At 39.1% G+C, this 15,631-nt stretch overlaps 1 protein-coding gene across 1 annotated transcript; it reads right to left on the minus strand.

Moving 5' to 3' along the window:
* Positions 1-5,749: 5,749 nt before the first annotated feature.
* LOC130455252 (probable E3 ubiquitin-protein ligase TRIML1) lies at positions 5,750-8,917 on the minus strand. Its single transcript, XM_056803846.1, has 3 exons — positions 8,607-8,917; positions 8,334-8,431; positions 5,750-6,420 (listed from the first exon to the last, which is right to left on the minus strand). Exons 1-3 carry the CDS (start codon positions 8,642-8,644, stop codon positions 5,915-5,917), a joined length of 642 nt encoding a protein of 213 aa, XP_056659824.1. The 5' UTR covers positions 8,645-8,917; the 3' UTR covers positions 5,750-5,914.
* Positions 8,918-15,631: the final 6,714 nt, after the last annotated feature.

A 15,631-nucleotide genomic window follows, 5' to 3' on the forward strand; every position in this document is an offset into this window, starting at 1 on the left:
TCGGTGCCCTGAGAGTTAACAGTCTTTACATTTGTAAATAAAGTTGTACACTTTTAAGTAAAACTGTGTTTAAATAAATTTGTAGAAACTTAGGTCACCAGCTGAACAAAAACAGACTGGGCCTGGATTTGGCTTATAGATCATAATTTGCAGACTAGATCTTTTTGGTTCCCTATACTCCTTGGCTTTTTGGCAAATCTTCACCTATCTCCTATTCAATATGAAAGGAAATGAATTCCAGTTACCCTACATGTCCCCATGAGAAATAAAAGATTCATTTTTTTCTCAAAAGGTATATCCAAAATTAGTAACTTTATTGCTTAAAAACCTATTAAAAGTTTCTAAATGATTTCAGTAGGATGATGTATTTTTTTAACTAAATATTCCCCACATCTCCTTGGTAAGTGGGAGCCCCCTTTTTATCCAGATCTCTCCTTTTATTGTTTTTTATATTTTCTAAGACTTCTACAAGAATATTCATAGCTATACTCTGTGAGAGCAAAAAAAAATTGGAAAATGAGGGGACACCCTTTAGTTGGGGAATGGCTGAACAAATTGGGGTATATATTGGTGATGGAATACTATTGTGCTCAAAGGAATAATAAAGTGGAGGAATTCCATGTGAACTGGAACAACCTCCAGGAATTGATGCAGAGTGGAAGGAGCAGAACCAGGAGGTCATTGTACACAGAGACTGATACACTGTGGTACAATGAAACATAATGAAACACTCTATTAGTGACAATGCAGTGATCCTGTACAACCCAGAGGGATCTATGCGAAAGAACACTATCCACATTCAGAGAAAAACTGTGGGAATAGAAACACCAAAGAAAAATAACTGCTTGGTTACATGGGTCAAAGGGATCAAAGGTCAAAGGGTTGGGGATGTAAACTCTACATGAACATCCTAGTGCAAACTCCAACAACATGGAAATAGGTTCTGATCAAGGACACAAGTAATACCCAATGAAATTGCACATTGACTGCTGGAATGGTGGGTGGAGGGGAGGGAGAGAAATAATGTGATTATTGTAACCAAGGAATAATGTTCTAAATAGACTAAATAAATTAATTTTTTTTAAAAAGAGAGAGATTCAATGGATTCCTTTAGTCCCAACTCTTGGAAATCATGAGTTCATTGCATGAAAAAAATTAAAGAATTAATAGTAAGTATTAGTTCTAAGGCAGAAGAGTGGTAAGGGCTAGCCAACTGTGGTTGTGGTATAGCTAGGAAGTGCCCACTGAGCCACCTACCTACCCCCAACCCTCTCCTTTTCACAGAGGAGGAAAGTGAATTCCCTTAAGTCATTCAAGACAAGAAGAAAACAGAGCCTTCTAAATACATAGTGTGAATTTCAAAACTACTCCACCCTATTCAGACCATTCTTTAGAAGATGGGATTTAGATATTTCCTGATCAATAACAATAGAGATACTTGGAATAACAGAATCAGGTCTTGGAAACTACAATCTTCACCCTACTCAGGGTAACAAGATAAGGAAAAGTTTCAGCAAAACTCAAGATTTAATTATTTGAGAATATATCCTTCAACAGACATGTGCAAAAAGGACAGACCTCTGGGCAGTCCTAGGTCAAGCTAGAGCCACCATTGGCACATGTGAGAGACAGGAAGTGAAGTAGAGGACAGCGCAGGAGTGCTGGGGACTTGCTGGGTGCAGGGAGAGAGGTTGTTGGATCCTGGTGCTTGGAGTTGGAGGAACCCACAGACTGTTTTCTCCATTTTGGTCACGAGATTGATAGGGACTGATCTCTTTTCTTTGTGTTGGCTATCCAGGGCCTTGGGCTTTTGGCCCAGCCTAAGCAGAGTGGGTATTTAAGCCCTATTCCCTTCTCTCCCCTTTCCCTCTCTCTCTCTCTCTCTCTCATACCTTTCTTCCTCCTGTTAGTAATTAAAAAAAAACTCCATAAAAGGTTGACTGCTGACTTGGGTTTTCATTTAGGAATTACATAGCTGAATTCCTTGGCAACCTTAAATTAATATACATCAGTCTTTTAAAGTGATTTCCATATCACAATACAGAGATTGTAGAAAGACAGACATACTCTATGATATTTGTGGAGATGTGAAGTAAACAATTGGAATTATATGAAAAAAATGACAAAAATGTTTTTTGATCAACAGATCCCACTGCTAGGCATATACACCAATGAGGTCAACTACCCCCATATATGCCCAAAATTTCTAACACTACTTTTTGTAGTGACAAAGAACTGGAAACAGAGTAGGTGCCTCTCAATGAAAGGAATGGCAAAATGAGTTGTGGTACATGTATGAGCTGTAAGAAATAGTTATAAGGAATACAGAGAACCAGAGGATGACTTATATGAACTAGTATGGTGGCAAGTGAAGCAAGTAGAAAAAAAGGAAAGCAATACATGCAATGACTCTGACTATGCAAGGAATGAGTAAGAGCAAAGTCATTGAACCTGAATATTAGGAGTATAATGAATAAATAGTCCTCTCCCTCCCACCTAAGGATAAAAGAGTATACTTCCTCCCCTTTATTGCAGGGTACTTTTGCTCAAATTGTTTTCTTTTTACTATCAACTAAGTGACACAGTGGAAAGAATTAGGGGCTTAGACTCAGGAAGACCTGAACTCAAATCCTACTTCAGACCTTTCAAAGCTGTGTGATCCTGGGTAAGCCAATTAACATCTGTCAGCTTGTTTCCTCATCTGTAAACTGGGGACAATAATAGCACCTATTTTACAGGGTTGTTGTAAGGATCAAATGGGGTCAAGTGCTTTGCAGACCTTAAAAGACCATATAATGCTAGCTATTTGTTATCATTGTTAGTTATATGAGGAATAGATTATACAGGCATATGGGGAAGTATAAGTAATGGAAAAATGATATCAATAAAAATGTTTTAAGAGAGGCATAACTGAATAAGTGTACACCCATTAACACATAAATAAAAATGTGCTTATTGTTTTTATTAAAAATAATAAAATTTCAATAATTTTTCAAGTAAATTTTCAGCAATTTACTAGAACAAACTTTTAACAAAGATCCAACTTGGAAGAGTAGAGTAAACCTCACATAGGATTTAAAGTTGGAAAACACGAGTACCCTCTTCTTATTTAAGGATGAGAAAACTGAGATCCAGAGAAAGAAATGACTTGTCTGAGGTCATATCAATTGTTCTATTTCAGTGATGGTAAACCTTTTAGAGATGGAGTGCATGCCCCTCCCCCGCCAGACCAAATGCCTTGCCCTGCCTCCCCGCCTCCATTCTCTACCCCCTTACTCCAGAGAGGGAAGGAGGAAGACCTCCCCTTGGGCTGCTGTGTAGGGGGTAAGGTGACAGGAGGAATGTCCTCAGGCTCCTGGAAAGGGGGAACTCTGCCCCAAGTCCTTCTGGCTTTCTAATAACAAACTCTGGTAGGGTAGGAAAACAGAGAAGACTTTGTGGACCCTTTATGGAATGTGTGCCATGGGTTCACCTTCACTGGCCTAGACCAAATAGGTTGGTTCTATTAGAAATCCTGGGAATAATCTATTGCACCCCTCTTTGGGGAATGGGATGCCTAGAAGATCAGTTTGATATTCCTCATGGCTAGGCTGAACATTTCTTTCTAGGAAGGAAAGAAGGATTGGAGAAGCAAGAAAAATGGTCAGCCCCATCCAAAATTTATTTTGAAAAACCTCTTCCTGAAATCTCATATGTCTCCTTCTTTTGTACTTTCCTATTACCTTGCTTGGAGATTTTCTGGTTTAGTATGATCCAGTCACCAAAAGGGTTATCTTTGTAAATATCTTCTCTGATTTAGGAAAATTCTTTTCAAAGCCTGAATGATCTTCATTTAGCTTTGTCTTGCTGCTCACTGACACAGTTAGAACTTAATTGTGTCCCTTCCCCATTAGATCCCTCCTTTTGAAGAACTCAGGACTATTTTGTTGTCCATCAGGAATTTGTGTTCACACCTGCAGGTATTGTCTTCCAAAGTTGGACAGAGGAGGAAATAAACAGAGGCTCACTAATGCTTTGTTGAATACATATTTCTGACCTTGAAAAAAAGGAGGCTGGATTTCTCCTCTGGCTGGGTAACTCATTCTTCTCCCCATGCCAACCCCTGTTTGTCTGAGAAAAGTTAGTTGTATTCTGTTTTTATTTTGAAGGAGAAGGGGGGATCCTGAATTCAGATTTTGGGGTGTTTGACTTTGCTTAGTAACTTCTGGGTAGATGCAGGTGTAGGAAGGGCAGCAGTTGGGAATAGGAATGGGAAGATGAAAAGGGAGGGGAAAGAGGAAGTAGAAAGTTAGGTGGCCAGAAGAAAGGCAGAGAAGAGTAGGAGGGGTGAAGAAAGAAGGCAGGAGGGTGATAAGGAAGAGAGTAAGGAACCATTTTGATGCTTCTTCAAGTACATATAAAAAAATAGTGATGGAGACAGGGAGAACCACTAATTTTGACATGAACTTTTTGTTAATATAGCCATTAATGGTATTCAGATATTCTAAGAAGAAAAATGAAATAGAATAACATATCTTGGTTTATTACAGAAGACATTATGCTCACACTAACAACTTTCTAAGAGGGGAAATGTTCTAAGTCCCTAATGGAGAAGGCAAGAGAATGGTATAAGCATGATATATATTGCTTATTTTGTGCCACATACTGTGCTACTAAGAACTTTACACCTATTTTCTCATAGGGTGCTCTCAACAACTCTTAGAAGGAGATGTTACTCTTCCAATTTTACAGTTGGGTCAAGTACGGCAATCAGCATTGAAGTAACTGTTCCAGAGTCACCCAATTAGTATTTCAAGCCAGATTCCAAGTGAGGTCTTCCCGATTCCAGTCATAGCACTCCACACAACTGTTCCCTAATCCTAATGGGATAAGGCCTCTTCTCTTTTCCAAACTGGATTGAAGATAGTAGCAATTCCTGAAACCCCATCACAATTCTTTTATTTCCTGAAGGGTAGTGACTGGGATGAGAATCTAAGAAGGCATCGTTGGATATAAAATAATTTACATTTGTTCATTTGTGGTTTCAGTCACATGAGCACTTTTCTGAAGATGGAGATCACTACACATTTAAGCATGATAATTTTCTGTGATTCTTGTCTATATTCTCCTATAATTATAGTCTGAGGTGATCCACTCATCATGATAGGAAAATTCTTCAACTTGTCATGTTTTTGATGTTGCTAGTTGCCAGCCTACTTTTTTCACTCCCATACTACACGAAGACATGTTATCCTTTGTAATTCCTTATAGGTTAGGTGTTGCAACTTATACCCACAATTCATTTTCCTGCAGCCCTCTGGGAAATAGTCATAATCCAGGCAATAGGCCTATACTCAAGACATATTCTTGCTAAAGATAGGCTTGTCATGGAGGCCCACTGTAGAGTCTAAGAGGTAGATGAATTTTTCCCCAATGACTTGTACCCCAGAAAATTAGGCAATTAATGGCATTGTTCTAGAGGTTTTAAGCACTGGTATCAAACAGGACTTCTTTGGTGAGATCAATAATGACTCAAAGGGTTTAACATGCAATCCACATGGAAGATAACCTGGGTAAAACACCCACTCACATGTATAAAATGTTTCCATCTTAGAAATATACAGTGTTTGTATAGCATATGCAATTCCATTGGTTTTAAGAAAATACTGACTTTGTGCGTTGACTGGTTTGGTCGAGAATTGCTGATACTCTGGGAAATGACAGTGAGGTGAAGCCCACCGGGCACTGATGTGAAGGGAGGCATACCAAATATGAACAAAATAGACTTTATTTGCATTGGGTTGGAAAATCATCACTTCAACAAGTTCAAATTAATGGAAAGACATGTTCATTGTCATCTTATTTACTTCTCATTCAGTTTCTAAGAGTAAATAGCATGTGTCTTCTGACTGTTGCTGGGGTAGGTAATGGGTGATTAAGAGGAACTTCCCTTATTAACAAGGGAAGTAGAGAAGAAAGGGCGAACGGGCCCTTGAAAAGGTGAATCTCGGAAACTAATGAGAACAATTTTTTCATTAACATCATAAAAAGTAATGTTGCCCTCGTCATAGTCAAGGAAAATACCCAACTTATTTGCAGCTATCCAATAAAAGCAACCTTCTGAACTCCAGAAGAGTGTTTGATTTTTAACTTTTGAGCCTATTATGGCTTTTACATCTTCAGATGACATGGAGAGATTCTCATTTTTGCTGACTGAATCCTCACAGATTCCAAGTACCCATTCTGTCTGACCTTCCACATCTACTTCCCAGTAGTGTTTGCCACTGGTAAAGGTCTCAGTCCCCAACACAGTAACAAAATAGTCATGTCGTTCTTCATTGTCAGGGTGGTTGCGTGGGTCAAAATTATACTTTAAACTCTTAAAATGTTCAGGCACAATAAGATGAAGTCTGTCTGTTTCAGGATCCACTGTGATACCCGCTATAAAAAAAAAGAAATGGAATTATTAGCCTTGGATGTCAGATTTTGGAAGTGAAAAGCATCTCGCTCCACCCCCCCCCCCCAAATTCCCTAATCCTGAACAATCTCAAACTTTGGGACATTGAATCCATTTGCAATTATATAAGAAATCATGAGGGGACTGTCCTGCCTTTGCCTCTGACATTAATGGGGGAAAATATCTTAGTTATCTAATATCTTGGTTTCTTAATATTTAAAATGAAGGTAGAATATAATGAAATCAATATTAAGTTCATTAAAAAACCAATTATCTATGTTTTGAGGTATTCTTTAAATACTGGAGAATGACTTTTTAATTAAGCAGTTACTATGTTTGAGTAGAAAGTCATGCCTTGGAAGATATGTAGTATCTGAAGGAGTTATTGTATTGGGATGATCATTGACAGTATGAACTAACACAGATGGGAAATGTAAGCATTGGGTCCTTGGTGAAAAGGACATTTTTGTACAAATCATTTCATACAAAGTTCAGCTAAAAGAGGGATTCACTCTTTTCAGTTTTTCCAGAGATCCCTGTCCTCAAAGAGATAACAGGAAGCTACTTGGGACTTAGCTACCTAATCAAGATAGGGCACTAAAAACTATAAAAAGTTACAAATTTGGATGAAAGAAGATTTATAGGAAGGAGGTAGATATGGAAGGAAACAAAGGAAGAAAGTGAGAGAGGGAGCATGAAATGGAGGCAGGGAGGGAGTCAATGAAGAACTGGATGATTACTTGAAAATCCCAGAAATGGAGTTAGAGGCAAGAAGTTGGAAAATGGTGACAAGGAAAGAAGGCATCTGGGTAGCATGACTTGGTGAAAATGTTTAGACTTCATTGTGTGGGCTTTGGACATTAGAATGACCTGTGACATCGGAATAAGATCCAAGGTTCATCGTTAATACTTGGGAAGGACGGTTTGGAACAGGAACAATTTGGATACACGAAGCACGTTTAGGAACACATTATAGAAGTTCCATTACTATGCCAGTTTGAGAGACGAGGTATTGGTGGAGGGCGATGGAGCTTCTGGAACTGGAACAAGACTCAGCCACAAGCTGACCGATAGGGAAGCAATAGGATATTTCTCACTGACATACTTGTGAGAAGTATCTTAGTGTTGAAGAAATGTCATGGAATTACTCCTAAGGAATACCCAGTGAAAGATTTCCCTTTCCTCCCCTGTCATCTCTTGCATCTAATGCTCAGAGGAAGCTGGGATTTGGTCCTTACCTGGAGTGAAGTTTTTGTTTTTAATAAATCCTCTCTATCAAAGAACCTTTTTTCTATGATTCTCAGAGTCAACAATGCGTGTTCTCAGGAATATTCCTCTATATTGGCTCCTTTTCCTACACATTTATTTCCCCACTGAGTCTGCAGAGAAAGCTCAGGTAGGTGAAATTTTGACTCAGCCTGGCTTTCCTGAACAGTCTCAGACCTTGGAATAAAGCATCAGAGAAAGCTCAAGAACCAAAAGTTGATTCCTTTCCAGAAAGATTCACAAGCTTCCTAACAGGAAAATGAATAGAATGGAAAAGAGACTGTACTACAGAATTCTCATAGCAAGGAATGAGCACTCCAGGCTTCCAAAATACCCTTCACCAGCAGGAAGTTAAAAAGTCACCCCAAATGCACATTCTCAACAATAAATGGAAAATGAATGAGCAAATAAGAGAAAAAGTAGGATCACTCAGGCCTGTTGAGGTAACAAAGGGGGAAACTGGAAAACACTTCTTCAGTAGTCATGTGAGGCGAGAAATGATCTTTAAGGTGTAGCAGAAGGGGTCATTGGGGCTGCCTCATAGCAGACACTTAGGAAATACACTGGAAACAATATGGGGGCTCCTGGCAGTTGCCTGAATGTCAACTGAGAAAGGTATACTTTGACTGACTTTGATAGCTCCTGAGAATTTCTATTAAACCAGTCATCTGGTAAGTTGTATAAGTGAGGTTTACAGTCTCCGGATCTTGAAGTTGCAGCTCCTCATTCCTAAAAAACAGGATGCACTCAGTTATATTTGTTCTACAAAGATCTCCAAAATACTTCCTGCATCAAATTCTTCATTATGTTCCAGCACATCGGACCCTAGTTACCCCCTTCAAAGAGCCAGACTCCTTCACAGATTTGATTTTCTGACTTTGTAGACCAAAGAAGGGAGCCTTACCTTTCCAGGATGCCTTTCATATCCTGGGGAAAGAACATAAAGAGACCGAGTTAGTGTTTTGTTCCTTGGTCTGGTTCTTTAATATTATCTTTCTCAGAGAGCCCAGACACATCTCCTCATAGTTCTGTAACTCCCTTTGAGCTCTTTTCCAGGGACATTAACATATGGGCACACTTCAAGTTGGTGCAGAATTGGTGAGAGTGATCTCTGGTTGCTCTTTGATTGGCCTCATACCTCTGGTTGGCTCCTGAGCTTGGAGAAATGACTCCATTGTGAGAAGAGCAACATTGTGCCCTTCTCTCCTTCCTTCACACAGAAAACTCAACTATCAGAGTGAAATTTTGCTTTCTCTGAAGGAGAGAAGCACATGAGGAAGTTGGAAAACTTTTGGTGGTCTGGGAGACTGGTTGCCAAGCTTTTTGATGGTTAGTGCTGGGACATGTGGGTCTGAGACTGAAGAGGCACATCCTCATTTTATAGAATCATTAACTATTGCTTCTGAAAAGAGCCTCCAAGGGATGAAGTATCCCACCCACTTTTCACCAAGGAATGAGGTATGTCATCACTCTGGGAGAATTGGTAGATTCAAGCAAGTATAAATTCAACCCAACCTGAGGCAGGTAGGGAAATAGAGAGCACTTGAGAAGCTCTGTGCTACATATGACTACTCCCCAGCCCTGCTCCTCAACAAACAAGGGCATTTCAGGAATCAGATGAAAATCTGAATTGGTCCATCCTTGCAAATAGTTCTGAAACCGTGTTCTTCATGTTCTTTGGAAAGGGCCTGAACCTCCTGCTCCTCATTTCTACAGCAGTTTCATAAACTCACCTGGAGCATTTCCAAGGGTGCCTCATCCAAACTCTCCTCTATTTCTAATATCTTTCGTTGCACGTGTTGAATTTGTTGGGACAGTTTGGCCTTATTTGCTTCGACTTTTGCCAGTTTGTCTTCTCTTTCTTGGTCCAGTTTTTGCAGGTGTCTATTTTCTTCATTATATAAGATCTCGTGCATTTTTCTGTATTCACATTTAATAAGCTCTTTATAATAGTCTGAATCCTTCTGTCTCAAGACAAATTAGGATAAAGGAAAGAAGAAAAAACTTTATAATGGAATGAGGTGCATACTCAACATTTGTGCTCCTTATTACATATATTTTTGCCATCTAAGAAGATTCATGAATTCTGAAACCCGACATAGATTTTCTGGCTGCTGGGCCAAAATTTTCCATTTCAGGGGTTATGAGGAATGTTTTTTCTTGCAGGTCATTTTGTGAAACAATTGGTTAAAGATGGAAATCATAGAGTGATCATGTAAAAAGGAAACATCCTCAAAAAAGAGATAATTTTCTTTATCAAAATACCCAATTCCTTTCTAGAAAATGTTTCATTATACGTGTATTTTAACAACTTACATGCAAAGAAAGTTATTTTACTAGCATCAGGCATGAAATTATTTTACCATAAGAGTGTAAATATATTTCATTCTTTGATCAATAATCTAATCCTTTGCAAAAAAGATCTTTTTTCCCCCTTTTCCTGCTATTTTTATCAGCAAATATACTTCTGAGATGAACGTTTAAAGTCAATTTACCTCAAAATTTACCAAGGAAAGAAGCAGATTCTGACCTTAAAATATTCCTCTTCTTTTACCATATCGTTGATTTCCGCTTTCAATTCCTCCTCCTTTTGCTGTAACACATTCAGTGTCTCCTGGAGGTTCTTCTGCAAGAGAAAAAAAGGCTTGGTCAAATCTGTTTTGGAGTCAAGTGGCCCACATGTTATATGATTATTGGCAATAAGAGGTAGCCTTCCTATACCCCTGAGAGGCTATTAAAGTTCTAAATGTCTGTTTTTCATTGGAAGTTCAAAATAACTGTAAACATCAGGGCCTCTTCTTATTATTAGCATTTTAAAAATGAGAACACTGAGACCAAGAAGGATCTGCAAAGACCAGTGAAAATAAATCAGTTGTGTAAGTGTCAGTGAAGTCCTAGATGTGAGGCCCCTACATAATCCTTGTGCCCTGTAGGTTAAGCTGTGGGTCCATATGCCAGTGGCCCCAAGTGGTCACAAAGAAGTCCATGAATAGAAGCCATTTGACTCCAGGATTGGTACAATCTTACCTTGCACTTGTCAGCAGCCATTTGCAAAGGAAGGTCTTGGTGATCCTTGTGCTCTTGGGTTAATAAACAGGAATCACAAATGAGTTTTTGGTCTTGCTCACAAAAGAGCTTTTCTTTTTCTCCATGTTGATCACAGGTGGTCAGAAGTGCCGGGCTCAGCAGTAAATGCTGTCTCAGAGTTTTGCCAGTGATGGACAAATTCTGCAGGTTCTCGTTGAGCACAATGTCACTGTACCTAATGACAGCTCTGCACTCAGGACAAGTTAGTGTAGCATCAGCTTGCTCATCGCACTGGAGGAGACAGTCTTTGCAAAAAGTATGCCCACATTTGAAAGCAGTCACCGGGTCTGTGAAGTAGCCCAGACAGATGGAGCAAGTGAGTTCTGCCTTGAGACTTTTAATCAAGTCTTTGGCCTCCATGTTCCTAAGCCTGGTGAGAAAGTCAGTGAAAAGTTAGACCAGAGGATTCCTGTGCCATCCAAGACATCTCAGAACTTTTGTGTATTCCAGAGATTCAAAGGGATTGGAGAGACTTCAACAGAGATGGTCCCATGTCTACCACATGTCCTTGACAGAGAAAATGGGGAGCCCAAGTGTCAGGCCTGCCTTCAAACGGAGACAGGAAACAAGATTCCTGGACCTCATCCTTTGTGAGCTAAGGGAGAGTCCTATTTTACCAGAGGGTGTCCTCCCTAGTGCTCTTGAAATGACTAAAGAAATGTGTTCTTGACTAGGGCCAGGACTGAACTTGTCCCCAGGACTGAACTTGAGCACTCTCCTCCAGGGAAGCAGATGATGGGGGCTCTGTTTCATCTCTTCTCACTCTCACCTTATTCTTCTCTTCTCCCACAATTAAGGTTATCATCTTTTGAAGAAAATATCTTTGCTTCCTCTCAAATACTACTAAATGTCCCTGGCTTGGCCAACCTTTTTACTTTATTCCATAATGTAAGAATAACTGATTTTATTTCAAAGGCTCAGTGTAATCACATATTTGGTTGTCTAACAAGGCTGTAAGACAAGGAAAACCTGAAGTCATTATTTCTGTAGCCCTCGATTTGCTTCCTAACTCAGAACTTAAACTCAGCTATTTTTTTTCCTTCAGCCTCTTTAATTTCTGATTTATTTACTAGACTAAGAAAGCTTTTTTAGAGATAGAGAAAAAGATATTTTTTTCCAAAAGGAACTTACCTCTGCTTCTGTCCTCCAGAATGCCTCTCCGGATGAATTATGCTTGTTCTTTCCCTTGAGCTCCAACACCAAAAGATTTTAGAACTAAGCTGTTGGAAGAACTGAGTCTTTTTATAGGAGTCCTTTTGATGAGCCCCTCCCTGGTCTCCACCCACAAAAGGTGACAACTCCTGTGTTTCAGTAAGTTCACCTCTCTGCACTAGGGGTGAGTTCTCACCTTTTGACACAGAATTTGACACAGAACTGTGGTGTTCACACCTAGACTCTTCCAAACTCAAGTTCAGGACTCTAAGTTCAAATGGAAACTTTCTTCTCATTCCTTCCTTCTCAGATATTCTTCTTGGGAGAGACAATATTAGCTTTTCCACTGGAACTCTATCAGACAAACTTTTTTGACTGAGTTGCTGGGAATCTTTGGGAAATCTGCTGGGAAAGGGTTTTCCTTAAGTCTTCCCACAAAAGGTGAGAAGTGCTCTGTGTTCACAGTGCTTCCAGTTTCTGCCATGGGCCTGAGTTCTCACCTCTGACCTGTTTTTTAGAGGAATGAGCTATTATTCACAATGGTGTTCACACTTAGGCACCGGAGGCCAAAGCTGTCTTGGCTCCAAGTTCACCGGGTCATTGGGAACTTGGCAGAAATGGTTCAATTTCGTTTTGAATATTTTGAGAAATTTAATCTTGTTTTTAGATGCCTTCTTTGTTTGAATGGCTCCCTGGAAAGGAGAGGAAAGATCTACACAAGGAGAACAGGAGTCTAAAAAGAGAAGTTGTCAATAAAATTCATCTTGGGAGCTGTCATGCCTCAGTCTCCTACCTCTCCTTCCTCGGCATTTTCCTGGTTCCTTGCTTGCATATCCCATATTTAATAAAGCCTATTTATTAACACAGTGGCTTTGGGTAAATGTTTTACCTGGTTTATGGAACATCCTTGTGGCCAGTGTGGTCCTCTTGTAGGCGAATATCTCACTTCAGGCCCAGCAGTACTTTGATCTAAAAGGGAACTTAGGACATCCTTTGGAGTGGAAGCCATTACAGTCTTAATTCAATTGTGTGGTCTAAGTGCCTGATGATCTCAGATCAGCTTTTCTAATGGTGACGTTTTCTAAACTGAAGGAACTAGTCTAGTGATGGGCAGCTCCTGGCTTGGTCCTGGGACCAGTCAACTCTGGGGAAAGAAAAGGGAAAGTATTAATCCAAGCTTGGGTTGCAGTGATTTAGAGGGAGAAATGCCAGCTCTCTCTTTCATCACAGTCCTGTCCTGGCCCTGGCTCAGATGATCTGGAGCTGGGGATGAGAACAGCAGCCAGTGGAAAGACTTATATGAGCTGATGCAGAGTGAAGGAAGGAGAAACATGGCAACATTGTACCTAGGAACAGCACTATTGTATGGAGCTCCACTGTGAAAGCTGACTACTCTCAGCAAAATGCTGATCCAGGAGAATTCTGCAGGATTCATGACAAAGAAAGCTATTCTCCTCCAGGGATAGAACTCTGGGATTGACAATACAGATCAGAGAATACGATTTTTTTATATCTGGGGTGTTCACATTTGTTTTATAATGACTATTCTCTTCAACGATGATCAATATGGAAGTGTGTTCTACATGATAATGCGTATATAACCCAGATCAAATTGCTTATCATTTCTGAAGGGGGGTAGAGGAAGAGAGGGAGGGAGACAATTTGAATCTTTTATTTTTAAAAAATTTATGTTGAAAATTATTAATATTTGTAATTGGGAAAATACACTATCTTTGAAAAAAAATAGCAGCCTGTACCTTTTCTTTTCTTAATCATTAGACTCTCTTTTCTACTAACTAGCATTCTTTTATTTATCTGTCTAATGTGTCTGTCTGGTTATCTAGTTATCTATCAGCTATTTTCTGCTGGATTGTTTACTGGGAAGTGGGCAGCCATTCCTTCTGGATAGCCTAAGAATTATCTATTGAACCCAAGAATCTGTGTTTGCACTTACAGGCATTCTCTTCCAGTATGGGGCCTAGAAAGAAGATAGCCTTGGGCTTACTATGGCCTGGTTGAACATGTGTTTCTCTCTGGGAAGGATAGAGCCAGGAGAGCAGCACAAAGATCAAGCTTTATTGCTGCTGCCAGTTGGGACCCTTCCACCTGTCCTGAACTCCCTGGAAAAATTCATTTGCATTTTATTTCTATTTTTTTGTGGATCTATGGATATTTAGCCTACCTTCAGAGACTCAGAACAGAAACAGAGAAGAAGGTGGGAAGCAAGGTAAGGAAGAAATGTATAATGTAGGGAAGAAAGATAATTAAAAAAAGAATGAGGAAGAGCAAAGAGGAATTTCTGAAAGGGAGAAGGAAGAGATAAAGGGAAAAGGAGGGAAAAAAGAGTAATGGAGAACAGGATAGAAGAGGAGGAATGTGGGACCATGATCCAGGACTATAATGAAGGAATAAGGAAAAGGGAACAGGAGGTGATAATAGCCTGATAGCTATTGATCAAAATAAGGATATATATTATCCCCAATATATATTCTTTATTCATTTTGTTTTTTTTTTCTATGTGGATTGTTATAGTAAAATGATTTTAGTTGTTAGGATATTGTTATAACAGTCCTGTAGTATTCCAGGACTTAAAAAAAACTCATCATTGACATCCTGAATCATAAAGGAGACATCACCATTTGGGGAATTGTCTGTCACCATGTACTCTACTCTGAACCTCCATCATATGCTTTCTTTTGACAAGGGTATGCCTAGGAAATATGCATGAAACCTTGAAAAATAATATCTAATTCTGGAAGGTAATTTGGGATTATGCATAAATGACTTTAAAAGAATGCATGTCCTTTGATCCAACAATACCACTATTAGATTTGTACCTCAAAGAGATAATAAAAAAAGGGTTTTACAAAAATACTCATAGCCATCCTTTTTGTGGTGGCAAAAAAGTGGAAAATGAGGGAAGGTCCCTTGATTGGGGAAATGGCTAAATAAATTGAGGTATATGATGATGATGGAATACTATTGTGGTATAAGGAATGATGAACTGCTTGATTTCTAAATGTACTGGAAGAACCTCCCTGAACTGATGTGGAGTGAAATGAGCAGAATCAAAAGAACATTGTACACAGTAACTGAAATAGTGTGAAAGACTTTGCTACTAGTAGCAATGCAATGATCCAGAACAATCCCCAAGGACTTAGAAAAAAGAATGCTATCCACACTGAGGAAAAGAACTTTGGGAACAGAAATGTAGAAGAAAAATACATGATTTATCACTTGTTTGTATGGATATATGATTTAGGGTTTGGGTTTTAAAAGATTACTGTGTTACAAAAATGATTAATATAGAAACAAGTATCAAGTGATAACTTGTCAATTCCAGGAAGGGGAAAGGACAAGGGTAAGGAGAAAAAATGAATCATGTAACCATGAAAAATATTTAAAAATAAAAAGAAAATTTAAAAAGGAAATTAATAAGGTCTACAGTCCATAGAAATGTACATTGTATGTGTTCTATAAGCATAACACCTAAAAAAAAGGTCTTATGAAAGAGAACCTGGATTCAAGCAAGTTCAGGTATGAAAAAGAAGATAAATTGTAAAGTCACCCCCTCGAAAATACAACAGAATTGGAAGAATTCCCCTAGTATGATAGATGAAACACTCCATTGGAAATGGGGAAGATATGGACAAGAACCACATACAAAGGTCATGCATTGTCATCTGCAAC

The sequence above is a fragment of the Monodelphis domestica genome, chromosome 6, assembly GCF_027887165.1.
Source record: "Monodelphis domestica isolate mMonDom1 chromosome 6, mMonDom1.pri, whole genome shotgun sequence".
NCBI classification, from domain to species: domain Eukaryota; kingdom Metazoa; phylum Chordata; class Mammalia; order Didelphimorphia; family Didelphidae; genus Monodelphis; species Monodelphis domestica.